At 36.4% G+C, this 20,796-nt stretch overlaps 1 protein-coding gene across 1 annotated transcript; it reads right to left on the bottom strand.

Annotated features, from left to right (window-relative positions):
* Positions 1-3,312: 3,312 nt before the first annotated feature.
* On the bottom strand, positions 3,313-8,214 carry LOC139324445 (vomeronasal type-2 receptor 26-like). Its single transcript, XM_070954157.1, has 4 exons — positions 7,381-8,214; positions 6,071-6,298; positions 5,510-5,636; positions 3,313-4,208 (listed from the first exon to the last, which is right to left on the bottom strand). Exons 1-4 carry the CDS (start codon positions 8,212-8,214, stop codon positions 3,313-3,315), a joined length of 2,085 nt encoding a protein of 694 aa, XP_070810258.1.
* Between the last annotated feature and the right edge of the window lie 12,582 nt (positions 8,215-20,796).

Raw genomic sequence — 20,796 nt, forward strand, 5'->3', positions numbered from 1 at the left:
CGTATGGTTCCTGAAAGAGTAGATGAGCATTTTGTGAGTACTCCTTCTGCTCTCTTTTTCTCAAGATCCTGTAGCAATAAGCAGCATTTTTATTTTTTTTATTTATTTTTTTAAAAAGTTTTTTTATTAATAATTCAAATTAAAAACAATGGACATGGTTTAACGTCACTGGCTTTAAACATTGTTGTCAAATTTAAGCTAATAAATGATATATTTCTTTATCTTTGTACAAATTTTCATTACTTCTTACATGTCTAGTATGTAGGTTGATTCCTCTTAGACAGCTACATCTATATTCAATGTAAACATATCTCACATACAAGTTTAACATACATTGACATATCCACTTCTAGACATTCATTACTTCATCTTAGCATTCCTCTTCCTGTCCAACCATTCATAAAACTTAGTCCAGATTTCATAATACACTGATTCAGTTTTATCCTTGAGCTCCAAGGTAAGTCTGTCCATTTCTACACAATTAAATATTTTAGTTAGCACTTCATCTTCCGAGGGGGTTTCTTTGCTCTTCCATTTTTGGGCAAAAGCTATTATTGCTGCTGTTAATATATGTAATATTAAATAAGTTGTATTCTTATTATATTTGCTCTCTATAATGCCTAACAAGAAAAATTCCAGTTTAACTTCTATTTTTAATATTAAGATCTCTTCTAACCAACACCTTATTTGATGCCAAAATTTTTTGGCCTTTGGGCATTCTTACCACATATGGTAAAAGGTTCTTGGGACTACCTCACATTTACAACACATTGAAGAGTATTTTTTATTTATTCTTGCTAATCTTTGGATTGGAAATGCAACCTGTAAAACATCTTATATAACTTTTCTTTGTATGATGTTGCTAAAGTAATTTTTATGGGTTTTTTTTTCATAAATTCTGCCAATTTTCCAAATCAATACTATAGCCGAAATATTTGCTCCAAATTATCATGGTGTCCTTCACTTGCTCTTCTAACATTTCCTGTTCTAATAAATAGTGATATAGCTTCCTTATGGCCTTCTCCCCCATACCTAGTAGAATTTTGTCCAGTTCTGTTAATTCTGTTTTTATACCCCATTTCTTCTTGTTCTTCATATACTTAAATTGTACTTGAAGATATGCCCACCATTCTAGTTCAATTCCTTCCTCCTTTAAATTATTCCTAGATTTCAATTCTCCTTTATCATTCAATACATCTTTATATGTGACAACCCCTCCTAATTTAGTAAAATTTGGATGTATGAGCATCTCCAATGTTAATATCCAATTGGAGACTTCCATATAATTGCCTCTTTTAGTCTTAATCCAAGTATCTAAGAGTGCCCATCCAGAGTGCCTCTGAAAGCACTGGTGAACTTTGTGCTTCTCCTCCCAAAGAATAGCGTGCCATCCTATTTGCAAATCGTGGCCTTCAATGTCAGCAATCTTCTATTTTTAAGATGTATCCAATTGCTTGCCCACACCAAATTTGCTGTTTGATAATATTTTTCCCAATTTGGAAGGCCGAATCCCCCTCTTTCTTTGACATCATTCATCATTCATTTGTTTAATTACATTGGTTCTAATTCAAGTTGCTGGATCTCACTCTTCAACCTAAGCAGGGCACAGAATATGATAACTATGGATGAGGTTTGGGTTAGAAAGATCTTTCAGGAGAGAGATTAGTTGAAAACTGAGTTAGTGCACACTAGAATAGGCCAAGGGTCAAGTTTAAAAAACTGAGGTTCCAGAAGAACATAGATCACCCACACTAGAGAATGAATCTGAAGTTGGTACAAATTTTCTGACAAGGTGCAGCTATTAGCAACAAGGGGGAAGGACTCATTTAAACTGTCAACACTTTTCTTTTTAAGGAGAGAGTACTATGTGTCAGCTTGGCTCTACAAATTTTACAAAATGTCCTAAGCCAGGGGGCTGTATGTGTTCAAGACCTTGATTGGCTGACTTCCCTTGTACATTGTTTGGTTGATAAGAGATGGAGTCTGATATTGTGTTGAGATAAGTTCTTCTGCTTCTCTGGAGAAGCAGAGAAGATGATGAAATATACAGCCATATTATTGCTTTCTGTCACACTTTCAAAGTTGGCAGGGGGAAAAATTGGAATCCCTTGAATTCTGGAATGAACATTATTTTTAGTGAAGTAACCTATTTTCAGTGAAGTAACCTGGAAAAAATGTTGAAAATCTCTCAAAACTATTCGGAAGATCAACTTATTTCTAGCAAAAATTAGGAAAAGATATTCTGAATCTCTTTCTTATGCCCTGCATTCCTGGGGAATATCTTCTGTAAAAGTCTTTTCATTCTATTTAGCTACACTTTGCTAAGATTCACTTTGCACATACTGATCTTTAGTTGTATTTCCTTGGTATTTTCTTTAAATATCTAATTGTCTTAATAGATTGTCTATTATTAACATATATACCACAATTCCATCCTCTCCCTGGAACCTCAATTACATCAGGATTTTGCCATGAGCAGACAATCAACCTACACTGCAAAACTCATCTCCTACAATAAAAACAAACAAACTGTCCAAAAATCTATAGGTATCTATTCACCAGAATAGGACTGATACTAGAAGATGTTAGGTATTGCAAATTTTAATGCAAACTATTAAACATATTGTGTAAGATTGCCCACAAAGTATATTTTCTTGATCTTGATTGGCTGACTTCTCTTGTCTGGCTGATAAGAGATGGATTCTGACATTATGTTCACATAAATTCTTCTGTTTCTCTGGAGAAGCAGAGGAGATGATGAAATATACAGCCATATGATTGCTTTCTGTCACACTTTCAAAGTTGGCAGGGGGTCAAATAGGAATCCCTTGCATTTGTGGAATGACCTTTATTTTGAGTGAAGTAAATGTGAAAAAACCTTGAAAATCTCTCAAAACTATTCTAAAGATCAACTTATTCCTAGCAAAATTTAGGAAAAGGAATTCTGAATTTTTCTTATGCCCTGCCTTTCTTTTACTGAGGAATATCTCATTTTGATAGGGATGTTGTGAAGCTCATGGGCTGCAGGATTTAAATCAATTCATTTTTCTATTCATGCATATTTTATCTTGTTCTTGATTAGCTGTTCCCTACTATTTTGATTAGGGCTCAGAATCATTATCTAACTTAAAAGAAAGATTAAGGGAACATTTAGGTTCTGAAGTGAACTTCTCAGAATTATTGCTTTGTATGTCCTATTGATGTGGTGATGGACGGAAAAAGGCAGAACCTCAAATTGGACAAAAAATAATCCATATACACTAAAAGCAACCAATAAGGTTTCATTCAAAATATATGGTGTTAAAATCAGTTTCATTTTTTCATTAGCTGATCCTTCTTATTCAGATTAGGTCTCAGAACAATGATATAGCATTTGTGGGAAAATATGCAAAGCAGTAATCCAGCTGCTGAAGCCAAAATGGAGAAGATCTCCACAGCCACCATGTATTTTCCCTTGGTACTCAAATAGGTGGGAACAAATGATACCCAGACACTGCAAAAGACTAACATGCTGAAGGTGATAAATTTGGCTTCATTAAAGCTGTCAGGCAAATTCCTGGCTAGGAAGGCCACAGTGAAACTGACAGCAGTCAAGAACCCCAGAAAGCCAAGCATTGTGTAAAACATAGTGGTTGAACCTTCATTACATTGTAGAACAATTTCTTCAGCCATGGAGTGCATGTCAGAATCTGGAAAGGGAGGAGAAATTGTGAGCCATACTACACAAATGCAGAATTGTGTCAGAGAGCAAGATAGGATAATAGAGATAGCCAGCCTTTTCCCCACCCATTTTCTCATTTTTGAGCCAGGCTTGGTGGCCATGAAAGCAAGGACCACCATGATTGTTTTCCCCAATATACAAGAAAGAGCTACAGAAAAAATGATGCCAAAAGCAGTTTGTCGCAAGAGACATTTCACTTGGGTAGGTTGCCCAATGAAGAGCAAACTGCAAAGGAAAGAGAGCAGGAGAGCAACAAGAAGGCTGTAAGTGAGGTTCCTATTATTGGCTTTAACAATAGGTGTTTCCTGATGTTTAATGAATATCCCGAGCACCACAGCTGAGATGACAGAAAAGGAGACTGCAATCACCGCCAAAGAAATCCCCAAAGGTTCTTGATAAGTTAAATATATTATATGTTTTGGAAGGCAACTATCCTTATCCTTGTTTGGATATTGATCCTCTGGACAAGGGAAACAGTCATCCAAGTCTGAAAAAGAAACCATTCATAGAAACATTATCTCATCATTTCATTTTCAGTATATTCCAATCTTACAGCAATCTGTAGACTTAATGAGATCCCAGTTTGATTACTGGAATGACCTTTATATGGTGCTGCCCTTGAAGATCATTTCAAAAGCATAAGTGGTTTGCAATGCAGTGGACATGCACTTAACTCACCTAGTTCTTTTACTGTGTCTGAGCTATACTGGCTCCTAGAAAATTCAATTTTCTGATTATCACCATTAAATCCCTGGATGTCACTGGGCCAAATTATAGGTGATGTTCCATTTCTTCAATTGTATCTGTCTTTCTCAATAAGTCTGATAGGTGTGCATATTCCAGATATTTTGTGTTAAATGTCATTTTTGAGTTCAGAGTTGTATCTGGTCTGTAGTGTCCAGCCTTTTCCAATACTTTTCCATCTCAATTATGTGGGTTCCCTACCCTTTTTGTGAGCCAGATTTCTTTGGTATCTGATGGCAAGAATCATTTATGTTTCTAAAGATTTTGGTAAGCCACATAGGTTTATTATATGAGATATGCAACTATATACATTCCAGAATAAAATCAATCAATCAATCATTTGGATAGAATAGGAAGAAAAACAAGTAAAAAATGTGAAAAAAATTACCAGTGCAAAATTCCCTTTATTTAAAAATAAATAAATAAATAAAGACATGGGTTTCTGAAAAAAACTGTTTATAATTTTAGAGAGAAACATAAGAAGCAATAATTAAAATCTGAGGAATCTACTGATACTTCAAGTCAGAATGAATTGATTGGTTTTATCATTAAGTAGATCACTGAAGTATGAAAAAAAATTGAAATATTTCATTGGTGTCAATATCAATATGTTGTAAAGCTCAGCCACCATTTATATTTATTGTATCATTGATACATTTAATATATGACTTACAGCAGTTCATTTAGTAACTGTTGGAAATTACAACGGCAATGAGAAAAGTGACTTATGACTGTTTTCCACACTTACAACCATTGCAGCATCCCCATAGTCATGTGTCAAAATTCAGAACTGACTTGTTTTTTATATTTGCAGAGTCCTGGGATCATGTGATCACTTTGTGAGACCGTCTGAAAAGCAAAGTCCATCCAATTCACTTAACAACTGGTTACTAACTTAACAACTGCAGTGATTCACTTAACACCTGTGACAAGAGAGATTTTAAAATAGGGCAAAACTCTCTTCACAAATATCTCATCTAGCAAAAGAAGTTTTGACATCGATTGTAGTCATAACTCGAGGGCTACCTGTATTTCTTTGCTCACCCAATTGGTCAGCTATCTTCCCTTCTGGACATAGTTTACAGTCATAGCAGCAAGATAATTTCCCTTCCACTTTTATCTTGCTATGGCCAAGAGGACATTCCTTGTTACAGATGGAAAGAGGTAATGCCTGTCCATAAATAAAATCAGAATTCACAAAGAATTTATTTTTGGGAATTGTTCTTTTCATCAACTGTGCACACACAAGCTCTTCCTATTTAATCCAAACATCCGTGATACATTTTCCAGTTTTCTTCCTGATGTAAAGTCCCAACGGTATCTTTAACTGCTTCCTATTTCATACCTATTACATTAACCGATTGATCATTTCCAATAATTGTATTCTAAGGATCAGTTTGGGGCAATATACCAGAAGCTGATGCGGGAAAATCTTTAACTCTGTGTATGTGCTCCTTGAGGTCCCATTTTGTTGTTGGTATCAAATCAAATCATATATCTAAATTATGGTCTTTGAACAGGCTTGATAAAAAAAGGAGTGCTTTAAAATGGATAGTTTAACATAGCAAAATTATTACGCCATGAAAAGGGGGAAATGAGGCATACCTGGTTAAATATGAGAGGCCAAACAGCTTCCTTGGCAGAAATTATGACTAGCTTTTCTGGGGGAGCCTGGGGGTCGATCTTTCCAATTTGGACTTTCAGAAAGGACTTGTTTGGAAATGTGACCCAATTCAAAATATCAAGTCTAGTTTCTAATTCCCCATTGGGGCCAAAAGAAACCTCTTCTCCAGCACTATTGTTAAAGGAGACTTGTTGCAAAAAATGGTGGAGCTAAAAATAAAAGAAAAAAACAGGAAAGTTATCATGACTCTTTGAAGGGATATGAAAATATCAATTTGTTTGTTTCAATTTGGCCTAGGCTTAATGAATTGTAAGCTGCTCAATTTTGCATCACTCTACACAATTTCAACCTGGGAAATAATATAATTGTTATCAGATGCATTTTCTATTTTCAGATAAAAAATTGTTAGATGAGAATTCAAACAGAAAATCAAGAAAGGGGTGGATCTGAGAAGTCACTTTGTTTTGATTGAGCATTTCACAAATTGTGAATTCAATTTTGTGCTATAAAGCATAGGAAAAATATAATTCAGTGAGATAGACAATTCTAGGACAAGATGGCTTTTAATTCCATACAGGAGTAATTCCAGTTGTTACTTTTGAAAAAAAAAAGAACAAATTAAACTTGAAATTTTCTTCATGGGATTCATTGACAAATTTGCTATTCCCTTGGAGTAATGCTATTCCTATTTTCACAAGATTTCTTCTTATTATTTTATTATTATAATTCCCTTCAAATCTTAAACTCTAAGGAGATTCTCGGTCATCTAAGCATTGGTTGTCCCTAAGGTCTTTTTTTTCAAAAGGCAACTGAACTTTTTTGTTTTTCCTTACAGATGTTTTCCTTCTCATTCAAGAAGCTTCTTCAATTCTGAATTGAAGCAAAACACTTTCAAGGAAAAACAAAGTTTAGTTCACTTTTGAAAAAGCACCTTTGCGACTTTTGAATCTTAATAACTCCAAAATTCAACTGGTGAGTAATAATAATGCTATTCAGTAGCAAAGTAGTTTTCAGGTTTCTATATTAAAAATTGTCAAATATAATGGATTGAATAAGATTCTGCACATACTATTTTAGACATAAAAGAAAGTTGGCATGTTACATATTTCTAACTGTCTCTATATTTAACTATTATATTTATATTTTATTTTATTTCATATGAAAGTATCAAGTACTTCCATATAGCTTTCAATGTATGTATGCATTATAATAGTTAAAAGAAAACAAAATAAAAAACTAAAACCTATTCTTATTCTTAATTTTCCCCAAATTTTTCATTACACAACATTACTTGCCAAGGTGATCGGAGGAAGAGCTTCCATCTCCTCTCATCCATTTTTTGACCCCCTTTGAGTTTGGAAGAGCGCATGGCCTTCAGAGCATGTGCTACAGCATAGACTGCATTGTAGATGCTGTAACTATGTGCATTCATGGTGGTCTCAAAGACAGAATTAGGAAGAGTCTCCAGCTTCTCTTCTCCAGTGCAGATTCTTTCAGCGTTCCCATCTGTAATATCCCTGGAGAAGGAACATTCAAATGCATCTTTCCAGAAATCCCTAATAAACCCATCATCTTTCTCTAAGTTTGGGTTTCTCTTCTGTATAAATTGTTGGAATTTGGTCAGCTCCTTTGAGTGAATTACAAAAGAAAGTGCACCATGGAGAAAATCAATGTGGAACTGTCGTTGTATCAGAATGGAAGTGAATTCCATCTGGGCTGTCATGATCCAAACTTTGGCCTTTCTCTCCTTTGGAATATTATCAACATTGAAAACATTGATCATTACTCTCAAAAACAACATGCCTGTAATTTCAATACTCAAGATGACTGCAGTGACCGTACTCTCCATAATGACTTTGTATAATTTTTCTCCATTTTCCATCATTTCACCAGCTTCACTACCATACAGCATTTGGGGATAACATTCTATAAAGTCAAAGCAGATTCCTCTCTCTGAAAATGAGGAAAGTCTCCTTTGAATGAACCTGTCCCTATCTTCTTCATACATAGAAACAAACCCAACCCAGGTCCATCCAAAATGCAACAATAAGTGCAATATTCCTTTAAATTGGTGGTTCTCATTTGGGAACATCCATTTGACAAATATTGCTGTTTTCGTATTCATCAATGGAGCTGATCCATATGAGATCTAAATGGAGAAAGTCAGAAGAACATAGGAATGAAGGATCTCTTCCAAAATAAAAATAACAATAAAAACCAATGCATGTGTGTTTATTTAATCCATTCTCTGGGTAAAGTGGGATACAAAAATAGGGTGCCTAAAAATTAGTTTTACATGACATCTGCAATTTTGCTCATCAAGCAAAAAAGGACAGCCCTTTCAAGATATTCTTACTTGTGGTTTTGCTCAAATTTTTATTTCACCTTTTGAAATGAAAATGACTCTCCTTTTGAATATAATAAATAGCTGGTGAACTTCTCATATTGATCCATTTTTGTGTCTCACCTGGGGAAATTTGTAGTTGCACAGAGTGATTGCCATGTTGTGACAGGTGTTACTACGGGCTCCTCCAATGACAACTACTGTGTTTGTCTGGTCATTGCATTTGTAGTTGGGTATAAATTTATTCTTTGTAGATAGAAATTCCATTGCTAAATGATAAGTTGTAATTTCCTCATTATAGTCAGTAGCAATATGGAAACCAAGGCTAACATTGGGTAAAATCCCAGAATGTTCATTGATCTCCTTTACAGCAAATGCCAGAGCCAAAGTGTGCTGGTAATTATGAGTGACGAACCTTCAGTGAGAGTTAGGAACTGTCAATATACTTCTGTTGCAGAATTGGACAGCTGTGTTAATTTATACATATGTTTAATTTATACATATAATAATAACTTTATTGTCATTGTACATGTACACACAGTATACCCATACAACGAAATTCATTTAACACCCCAAAACCAGGTCCAACACATATAACATAACAAACCCCAAACACACTCCCACCCACCACAATTCCCCACCCCTAAACCACCCAAACATCCACACAACAGACCAAGTAATGCTGTCCAACAGCTCACTGATGGTGGCCCATTGTTGAGTGCAATTATAACTCTGGGATAAAAACTATTCAGAAAACGTGTGGTCCGACTTTTAATTGTTCTATATCTTCTACCAGAAGGAAACAGTAAATTATACCTACATAAAGATATAAATTAGTGTTTATTTTTTGTTCTGGACACCTGCAATTTGGTCACTTACAAATAGCCCTAGATTGTATCAACTAGGAAACACTGACCTAGTTGTGGCTACACGGTGGTGCAGTGGTTAGAGTGCAGTAATGCAGACTATTTCTGCTGACTGCTGGCTGCCTGCAATTTGGCAGTTCAAATCTCACCAGGCTCAAGGTTGACTCATCCTTCCATCCTTCCGAGTTGGTGAAAAGAGGACTCAGATTGTTGGGGAAAATATGTTAACTCTGTAAACCGCTTAATGAGGGCTGTAAAGCATTGTAAAGCAGTATGTAAGTCTAAGTGTTATTGCTATTGCTACTTAACATTGAGCTAAGGTAGCATTTAGTCAGATCCTATTTGAAATACTTTGTTCACTTCTGGAGACATCACTTAAGAAAATGGATTCATAAGATTGAGTGAGTCCAGAGATGGGCAACAAAAATGGGGCAAGAGCTGAGAGACAAAACATATCAATAAATATTAGAGGAAGTGAATATATTCAGCATAGAGGAAAGAAGGAAAGGATGACTGAAACCCTTAAATATATTATCAAATTATTATATCTGTCAAGAGCTATGGACATTAAAGAGTGTGAATAAGATTCTAGAAAGCAGTATTCTCAATATTAATTCAAACATAAGAATACGGGGGCATAATTTCACCGTGATAAGAGGGAAGTCCAAAAGTAATATTATTATTTAACCATAACTAACTTCCAGAGGAGGGGGTAGATCTGTCATCAAAAACTGAAATTAAACTCACTGGGGATAAACATATGACAAAAGATTTTTGCGATCTGATTTCAATATTATCTATATCTTATTCATTTTCTGAGAGGATTAAGCCAGTTTGCTTTTCACACCCTAGATGTATAATAGCCTAAAATATGCCCTAGAGGATTTCTATTTTATATCTGGGTGAAATGAATGGCAAAAAAGCTCAAGATTAACAAGAGAGCTTCTGCAATATTTAGATTTGTTGTTGTTGTTAGTTGCGAAGTCATGTCCGACTCATCGTGACCCAATGTACAATGTTCCTCCAGGTCTTCCTGTCCTTGACCATCCCTTCATATCTCCAATTTTCTTGAAGAGATCTCTGTCCTCCCTATTCTATTGTTTTCTTCTATTTCTTTGCACTGCATATTTAGATTAGTCAAACTTTTTACTTTCAACAAGAGAATTTGTTGAATTTGTTTTCTGAAGAGAATGAAATTCATATACTTTATGATTAAAACTAATAATATTCATTTCAATTTCAACATCAATATTAGGATAGGTCTAGAATAAAAAAAAAAGACTAAATACAATCACTGGAACAGGTCATAACAACTGACTAGCAGCCAATACCTTTAACCATAAAAGTGAAAGAAAATACCGCTTTTAGGTGGCAATGTGGGAGAAGAAGAGATGCATTATGAGGAAGAGGAGAAGTAGTTGGATACTTACAGGTACTGATCAAGGATGTCAGAAGAAGGAAGGCTTTGAAAAGTGATCTCATTTGTAAGAAAGAATACCTGAAAAATAATTGCAGCGATGATTAAATCTCCAGACTGATAATATTTATGAACAATTGGAAGAGGACTACTAAGTTTGCAGGTGTAGGGAGGAGAAATGTTCATCATAGTTGGGGGGAAAAGTAAAACTAATGTTCTGAATATAACAAATTCATTATAATATATAGTCATTGTAGACATGAAACAGTAACTCCTATGTTACCATTCAACTGAGGACCACTTATTAACTGTATCTAAAGTTAAGATAATGAACTTTATTTAAAGTTAACAGAATAACAGAGTTGGAAATGACTTTGGAGATGTTCTAATGAAGTATCACAGATGAAACACAAATCCTTCACCCCCACACATGCATGTCTGTATTTCTAAGCAGATATTAATAGAATGCAATGTCTCAATCCGAAGTCTAGTTTTTACAGTGTTTGCTGGAGTTCCCTTAAGATTTGGAGAAGAAGGGACAATAACTATCCTTAATTACTAATCAGTACCATTCTTTGCAATGGTGCTTTGAGAAATATCAGAAAGAAACATGTTTATCATATCTCAACAGACACTGCTGCACTACTATGAACCTTTGGAAGATGTGAAGAAAAAATTGGGGAATGAGAGTTTATGTGCACAGAAGAAAACAAAACACAACTATAGAACAAAGTATGGAAATACATCTGTTGAAGTCATTTTTCTCAACAATTTTGCTTAAGACTTAATACTTTACTAAATACAACACTTCATTTTTTTTAAAAAGCAACCTTAAATTGTTCTGGTTTAAAAGCTTCATTTTATGTGAAATTGTACAGCACCCAGAGTGCTTCTCTGAAGGAGAAGGGAAGTAAAGAAGTGTGAAAGTAACAAACAAAGAAAAATTAAATAAATAAATGAATGAATAAGGGATCTACCTTGAAAAGGAGTGCTATAACAATTATTCACGGTCTAGAAGGACATCATTTTGGAATATAAAAGATGGAGTCCATTAGAAATGAGACTCTGAGATGGGAGTTGGGCCTGTAAGGTTGATGTATTTATATTTATTTGTATTTATTAGTTTGTCAAACATGTACAAGATAGGAGGTATAAATATAAACATGGATATGAATGAAAGAAATGAATATAATTAAATGGAACATTAGGACAGGGAAGGTAGGCACACTGGTGCGCTTATGCACACCCCCTTTACAAATCTTTTAGGAATGGGGTGAGGTCCACGGTAGACAGTTTAAGGTTCAAGCTATAAGGATTAAAGGATGTAACAACTGAGTTGGGTACAGCATTCCATGCATTGACCACTCTGTTGCTGAAGTCATATTTTCTGCAATTGAGTTTGGAGTGGTTTATCATGAGTTTGTACCAATTGTTATTGAGGTTGAAGCTGAAGAAGTTGTTGACAGGTTAGACATTGTAGCAGATAATTTTGTGTACTGTTCGTAGATCATACCACAAGTGGCGCAGTTCCAAATTGTCCAAGCCTAAAATTTGAAGTCTGGTGGCATAGGGAATTCTATTGTGAGTAGAGGAGTGGAGTACTCGTGAAATACATCTGGACCTGCTCAATCATATTAATGTCCGATATACAGTGTGGATTCCAGGCGGATGAGCTGTATTCAAGAATTGGTCTGGAATTTGTATGCCCTAGTTAGCAATACAATGTTACCGGAGAAGAAGCTTTGTAAAATTAGGTTAACAACTCTTAATGCCTTTTTGGCAATGCTGTTACCGTAGGCTCTGGGGCTTAGATCATTTGAGATGCATACTCCTAGGTCCTTGACAGAGTGGTAAGATTACCCACAAAGTGCATTTTTTAGTTCCTAGAAGACCTGCACAAAGCAACACCAGAGTTGATTGTCTGGATAGCTGAATTGGACATCCAATTATGAAGCCACTGTGATATCCCATATATGTTTTGTATATAATTATGTGTCTTGTCTGTATATGTTTACTGCTCTTATGTCATGTTCTCATCATAAACTAAATAATAATAGCCATAATGGTAGGATTCCACAGGATCCTCTCTCCTCCTCTGGCCCCAATATTGTGAACCCATCCAGGAACACATTCAGCTGAGATTAACCTAATAGATTCCAGGACAATATATCATTGCAGATCACACCAAATTTCCAATTCCTTTTTTAAAAAGACACATCCAGATGAATGAAATAATGAATTGGATGTCTATAATAATTGCCTTCACCATCCAGCTTAACCCAAAATAATCAAGGCTCAAGGCTCTCTTTATGCATTAATCTCAGTAGGGCAGAATTAGATCTCATCCAAGCACTGTAATAATAGTGACATCATAATTAAGTAAGAAGACAAAGGTGGGACAGTAGTCATTATGAATAAGAGATGTTTCTCGGAGAAGCTGAGAAGCAGTTCTCCAATGCCATTTTCTTCAAACATATCTCCCCTGTTCCACAACAACATTTCTTTTAGACTTTCATGGCTAAAAGGATAACATTGTCCCCCTGTTTTTGACCCAGCACCTTACCTGCTATACCAAAGTGACTCTCAAACTTTCAAAATTGTGGAAAAGGATGTTAATTTAGATTTTCCAGTACTTTAAAAAAGGATTACAAGGAATACGGAGGAGCTTTGAGTGGTAAATAAGGCACATGTTATCCCTAGTTTTCTTCTTTATTAACAGCATCTCAAAACACCCCAAAAGATGACAAACCTTTGCCTTCACACATACCAGGGATGGTTTTTAATTTTATGAGTGATATAAAATAGGCATTTTTTAAAAATTTTGATAGGGATATTGTGAAGCTCATGGTCTTCAGGATTTAAATCCATTGATTTTTACATTCGTGCATATTATATCTTTTTCTTGATTGAAATGAAATTTAATGTAGCAAAAAGTAAAGTCTTACACTTAGGCAAGAAAATCCAAAAGTAGACATATAGACTGGATGAAATCAGGTTTAATTAGCAGTAATGTGAGAGGGATCCTGGGATCTTAGTGGACGACCAATTAAATATAAGCCAACAGTGTGTGGCGGTAGCCAAAAAAGCCAGTGCAATCCTAAATTGCATTAACAGAGGGATACAATCAAGATCAAGTGATGTATTAATACCACTCCATAAAGTCTTAGTAGGACCATACCTAGAATACCGCATCCAGTTTTTGTCACCACACTATAAATAAGTTATTGAGACTCTAGAAAGAGTGCAGAGAAGAGCAACCAAGATGATTAAGGGATTGGAAGCTAAAACATACGATGAATGGTTTCAGGAACTGGGCATGACTAGTCTAGTGAAGAGAAGGACTTGGGAAACATGATAGCAGTGTTCCAATATTTGAGTGGAGGGAGTCAACCTATTTTCCAAAAAACCAGAAGGCCAGACATGAAACAATGTATGGAAACTGAACAAGGAGAGATTCAACCTGGAAATAAGGAGAAATTTTCTGACAGTGAGAGCAATCAACCAATGGAACAGCTTGCCTTCAGAAGTTGTGAGAGCTTCATCACTGGAAGCGTTCAAGAAGAAACTGGACTGCCATCGGTCACAAATGGTGTAGGGTAGGGGTGAAATCTAAAAAAATTTGCTACCAGTTCTGTGGGCGGGGCTTAATTAGTGGGTGGGGCTTGCTGGTAAGGTGACTGGGAGGGCGTGGCTTGTTGGTCAGGTGGGCGTGGCCAAGTCAATGTCACTTCTTTTCCCTTTTTTAAGCTACAAAACACAACACAACACAACTGGCTCACCCACAATGTAAAAGCAGCTGTGCTAGACCCAAAATGGCCCTTGCAACAAGCAGGAACCTCATACAGCCACAAAAAGCCCAGAAAAACAACTTTCACACTTTACACACACAAAATTCCACATATAGCTTTGTGAGATTTTGTGTGTTTGTGTAGTTAGAGTGAAACACTACAGAAACACACTAAATCTCAGAAAGCTGCACAAATATTATTTTATTTTTATTTATTTTTATTTTTATATAAAAGCAGCTAATTTTTTTTTTTAAATTTGATTTTATTATAACATATAGTGATACAATCGGTACATTTTTGGTTCATTGGTGCAGTTATATACATATATACATCTACATACATTATTGCTTGTCTTTTGTTGATATTATTTCTTGAAGCTAGATTTAATTTCAAACACTTAAAAATAATAGTGCTCAACTCCCTAAGACTAAATCTAATACTATTCATATAGATTTTGTTAATTAGTTAAAATTTAATCTCTATTACCTTCTTTATTTCTTTCCCCCATCCATTCGTACCACATGTCCCACACGCTATAAAATTCTGAATCTTCTCTGTCATTAATTTCTGAAGTCAATTTGTTCATTTCGGCGCACTCCAATATTTTTCCAATAACATGTTCTTGAGGTGGTATTTGTTTTTCTTTCCAATACTGGGCAAAGGAAATTCTAGCGGCTGTCAGAATATGTATAATTAAATATTTTTTCTTTTTTGCATATTCAGTTTTCAAAATTCCCAGGAGAAAAGCTTTTGGGTCAAAATCAAAATTTTCTTTTATTATTTCTCTAATCCACACCCATATCATCCTCCAGAATTTTTGTGCCTGATTACATGTCCACCAGCAATGATAAAAAGTACCCTGCTGATGGTCACATTTCCAACATTTAGGGCTCGAATTGGGGTAGATCTTCGCTATCCTGGCTGGGGCCATATGCCATCTATAAAACAGCTTGTATTGGTTTTCCTTATAAGCCGTCGCCTTTGTCATTTTAAGGTTATTATTCCATATTGAATCCCATTCGTTCAAATTTATATTCTGTCCTATATTTTTGGCCCATGCTAACATCGGTTCTTTAACTACTTCCTCTGCCATATCGTACTCCAATAAGTAATTATATAATTTAGCTAACATTTTGTCGTCCGTACCCATCCATATCTTATCAAATCCATTTATGCTCATTTCAATGCCAAATTCCTCCTTATCTTTTTTATATCTGGATTTAATTTGGTTATATGGCCACCAGTCTATAGAAATACCTTGTTCCATCAATTCTTCCCTTGTTTTAAGGTTCCCTCCCCCATCTAATAATTCATTGTATCTGAACGTTTTACCCATTTCTAATACATTTGGATATATTATAGCCTCCATGGTGGAAAGCCATCTCGGAATTTTCCTATAGTGCTTCTGTCTCATCTCTCCCCATATTTGTATCAAGATCTCCCTTATTTTATGTCTATGGAAGTAAGTTTTTATCTTCTTCCCAGTATCCCAGAGATATGCATGCCAACCCTTCTGGAGATCATACCCTTCTAGACTTAACAGTCTTTTATTTCTTAGGGTTGCCCATTCTTTCAGCCATACTAGGTTTGCAGCTTTTTGATATAACTCCCATTTAGGTAATCCGAAACCCCCTCTTTCCTTCTTGTCCTGTAAATTCCTAATTGCTATCCTTGGTTTCTTTCCCTCCCAAATAAATTTCCTGATGATGCTATTGAGCTCCAGAAAGAATTTTTTATCTAATTTAACAGGGACCGTTCGGAATAGATACAATAACTTGGGTAATATGCTCATTTTTATTGCCGCGATTCTGCCTAATAATGATATCTGTAGTCTTCCCCACTTTTCCAGATCCTGTTTAATATTTCTAATCAATGGTAAATAATTATAAAAAAAAAAAAAGCAGCTAAATTTAAAACTTCCTAAAATTTAAATGGCTAGGTCTAAAAAAAGAACAACTAAAAAAAACCCCAATTAACTATTTTTTTTAAAGCTCCCAAAGGGGAAAAAAAATTACCCAATACAACAGGGGTCTCTAACCTCAGCAACTTTAAGACTTGTAGACTTCAACTCCCAGAATTCCTCAGCCAGCTTTGCTTTGCTGGCTGAGGAATTCTGGGAGTTGAAGTCTACAACTCCCTGCCTGCTTGATTGCAGGCAGGGAGATTCAGTTGCTTGCTGATGCAATGGATTTGCAATGGGATTACAGCAAGGCGTTGCGACCAGCAGCTAAGGTAAGCAAACTGAGGGGGGAGGGGGAGGGATTTTTGCTATGAGCCATTTAAAAGGAAAAAGGTTTTTTTCTTTTATATGGCTCTGGCGATCCAAGCTGAGTTGCCTGATTAGCAGGCAACTCAGCTGGGATCATCAGAGCTTGGCTGGTCAGAGCCATTTAAAAGAAAAAAAAAGGCTCTGATGATCGCGCGGCTCAGCTGGGCATGGGGGGCGGGGGCAGGGATTTTTGCTACCAGTTCTCTGAACTGCCCACCGCCATCGCTACCTAATCGCCCGAGCCGGGAGCATTTCACCTCTGGTGTAGGGTCTCCTGCTTGGGCATGTGGTTGAATAGAATAGGATAGAATTCTTTATTGGCCAAGTGTGATTGGACACACAAGGAATATGTCTTGGTGCATATGCTCTCAGTGTACATAAAAGAAAAGATACGTTTATCAAGAATCATAAGATATAACACTTAATGATAGTTATAGGGTACAAATAAGCAATCAGGAAACAATATCAATATAAATCGCAAGGATCCAAGCAACAAAGTTGTAGTCATACAGTCATAAGTGGAAGAAGATGGATGGTGGGAACGATGAGAAGATTAATAGTAGTGCAGACTTAGTAAATACTTTGACAGTGTTGAGGGAATTATTTGTTTAGCAGAGTGATTGCATTTGGGAAAAAACTGTTCTTGTGTCTAGTTGTTCTGATGTGCAGTGCTCTATAGCATCATTTTGAGGGTAGGAGTTGAAACAGTTTATGTCCAGGATGCGAGGGGTCTGTAAATATTTTCACAGACCTCTTTTTGACTCGTGCAGTATAGAGGTCCTTAATGGAAGGCAGGTTAGTAACAATTGTTTTTTCTGCAGTACTAATTATCCTCTGAAGTTTGTGTCTGTCTTGTTGGGTTGCAGAACCAAACCAAACAGTTATAGAGGTGCAGATGACAGACTCAATAATTCCTCAGCAGCTCCTTGGGCAGTTTGAGCTTTCTGAGTTAGTGCAGAAAGAATATTCTTTGTTGTGCTTTTTTGATGATGTTTTTGATGTTAGCTGTCCAAGCTGTCCACCTTCTGCCACCGATAACCTCGCACCGGCTAATATGCTCCCACAGAGAGGGCCTCCTCAGGGTGCCGTCGGTCAGGCAATGTCGGCTGGCAACCCCCTGGGGAAGAGCCTTCTCTGTGGGGGCACCCGCCCTCTGGAATGAGCTACCCCCAGGGATACAACTGATCCTGGACCTCTGTACCTTCCGCTGGGCTCTGAAGACTTTTTTATTTCAGCAAGCCGGGCTGGGTTAAAAATCTTTTAATTGCTGAATTTTATGGGTAAGGGGTTTTAAATTGGGGGAAGCCAATATAAATTTAATTTTGTTTTTATAGTATTTTAATGTTTATATTGTATGTTTTTTAATTTTGGCTGTTCACTGCCCCGAGTCCTTCGGGAGAGGGGGCAGTATAAAAATTTAATAAATAAATAAATAAATAAATAAATAAATAAATAAATAAATAAATAAATAAATAAATAAATAAATAAATAAATTTAGATCTTGTGATATGGTAGAACCTAGAAATTTATTATTATTATTATTATTATTATTATTATTTTTCATATTTGTATACCGCCCTACTCCCGAAGGACTCAGGGCGGTGAACAGCCATAATAAATACAAATACATATAGAAGTTAAAAACTATTAAGAAACAGATTAAGTAATTTAGGCTCAAAGATTAAAAACATCCAAATTTATCTAAAGAGGTTTAAAACCCAATTTAAAAGACAGTTTAAAAGCCAATTAAAATTTGAAGGTCTCTACTGTTGATACTGTGTTGTCTAGTATTGGGAGAGGTGGAAGTATGGAAGGGTTTCTCCTAAAGTCTACCATATTTCTACGGTTTTAAGTATGTTCAGTTCCAGATTGTTCCAGTCGCACCACGAGGCTAGTTGTTCAACCTCCCATCTGTATGCAGATTCATCATTGTATCAAATGAGACTGATCACTGTTGTGTCATCTGCAAACTTCAGTAGTTTAACAGATGGATCGTTTGAGATGCAGTCATTGATATACAGAGAGAAGAGAAGCGGGGTGAGCGAACAGCCTTGGGGGGGCCCCTGTGCTAATTGTACAGGTATCTGATGTGATTCTGCTTAGCTTCACCTGCTGCTTCCTGTTTGTTAGGAAGCCTGTGATCCACTTACAAGTTGGACTAGATGACCTACAATGTCCCTTTCAACTCTGTTCATCTGTTAAAAAAGCTATTGCCTGCTGTTCAAAAAGAAGCTACTCTGAAAAGCTAAAGAATCAGTTCTCAACAAATGAACCAGCAAACATGTGGAAAATTCTTAAAAATATCACCAGTTATGGCAAACCTCCTTCCCAAGCAGAAGGAAATCAACAACTGGCAGATGACCTGAACGTGTTTTAGTCCAGGTTTGAAAGGAAACTACAGCAACCTATCTCTACAACCCCCATCTCAGACACACTAACAACAGCCAAGCCTCCTACAACTGACCCCATCTCAGACACACCAACAACAGCCAAATCTCTAAAACTGACTCCATCCCATTGGGTTCACAGTCCCTAGTGATTACAGAAAAGGAAGTGCAAGACCCATTTCACAGGCAAAAGCCAGGAAAAGTTCCAGGCCCAGACAAGATAACTCCTTCTTGCTTAAAGGTCTGTGCTGACCAATTGGCCCACATCTTCACCCGTATCTTCAATAAATTGCTAGAGAGGTGCTATGTTCCTTCTTGCTTCAAATGCTCTACTATCATCCCAGTCCCGAAGAAGCCCACCATCAAGGAATGGAACGACTACAGACCAGTTGCTCTAACATCTGTAGTTATGAAAATCTTTGAAAGGCTAGTGCTGTCCCACTTGAAAACCATCACGGATCCGTTGTTACACCTCCTGCAATTTGCATACCAAGCAAATAGATCAACAGATGATGCTGTTAATATGGCTCTGCACTACATCCTACAACATCTTGAATCTCCAAAGACCTATGCAAGGGTCCTCTTTGTAGACTTTAGTTCAACATTCAACACCATCATTCCAGACATTCTTCTAACTAAGCTAAACCAGCTATCGGTACCTGAACACACTTGTAAATGGATCATAACAGACAGGAAGCAGCAGGTGAAGCTAAGCAGAATCACATCAGATACCTGTACAATTATCACAAGGGCCCCACAAGACTGTGTGCTCTCTCCACTTCTTTTCTCTCTATATTCCAATGACTGCATCTCAAACGATCCATCTGTTAAAATACTGATGTTGTGCAGATGATACAATAGTGATCGGTCTCATTCGAGACAATGATGAATCCACATACAGACGGGAGGTTGAACAACCAGCCTCATGGTGTGACCAGAACAATCTGGAATTAAACACACTCCAAACTGTAGAAATGGTGGTAGACTTTAGGAGAAACCCTCCCATGCTACCACCTCTTACAATACTAGACAACACAGTATCAACAGTAGAGACCTTCAAATTTCTAGGTTCTACCATATCTCACGACCGAAAATGGACACCTACATCAAAAATGTCATTAAAAAGAACAAAGAATGTTCTTTCTGCCCCAACTCAGAAAACTCAGGCTGCCCAAGGAGCTGCTGATACAGTTCTACAGAGGAATTATTGAGTCTGTCATCTGCACCTCTATAACTGTTTGGTTTGGTTCTGCAACCCAACAAGACGACACAGACTTCAGATGATAATTAGAACTGCAGAAAAAACAATTATGACCAACCTGCCTTCCATTGAGAACCTGTATACTGCACAAGTTAAAAAGGGGGCTGTGAAAATATTTACAGACCCCTCACATCCTGGACATAAACTGTTTCAACTCCTACCCTCAAAACGATGCTATAGAGCACTGCACATCAGAACAACTTAACACAAGAACAGTTTTTTCCCGAATGCCATCACTCTGCTAAACAAATAATTCCCTCAACACTGTCAAACTAGTTACTAAGTCTGCATTACTATTAATTTTCTCATTGTTCCTATCATCCATCTCCTCCCACTTATGACTGTATGACTGTAACCTTGTTGCTGGTATCCTTA

Source organism: Pituophis catenifer, unplaced genomic scaffold, assembly GCF_029215685.1.
Source record: "Pituophis catenifer annectens isolate HBS135680 unplaced genomic scaffold, rPitCat1.0.hap2 SCAF_15, whole genome shotgun sequence".
NCBI classification, from domain to species: domain Eukaryota; kingdom Metazoa; phylum Chordata; class Lepidosauria; order Squamata; family Colubridae; genus Pituophis; species Pituophis catenifer.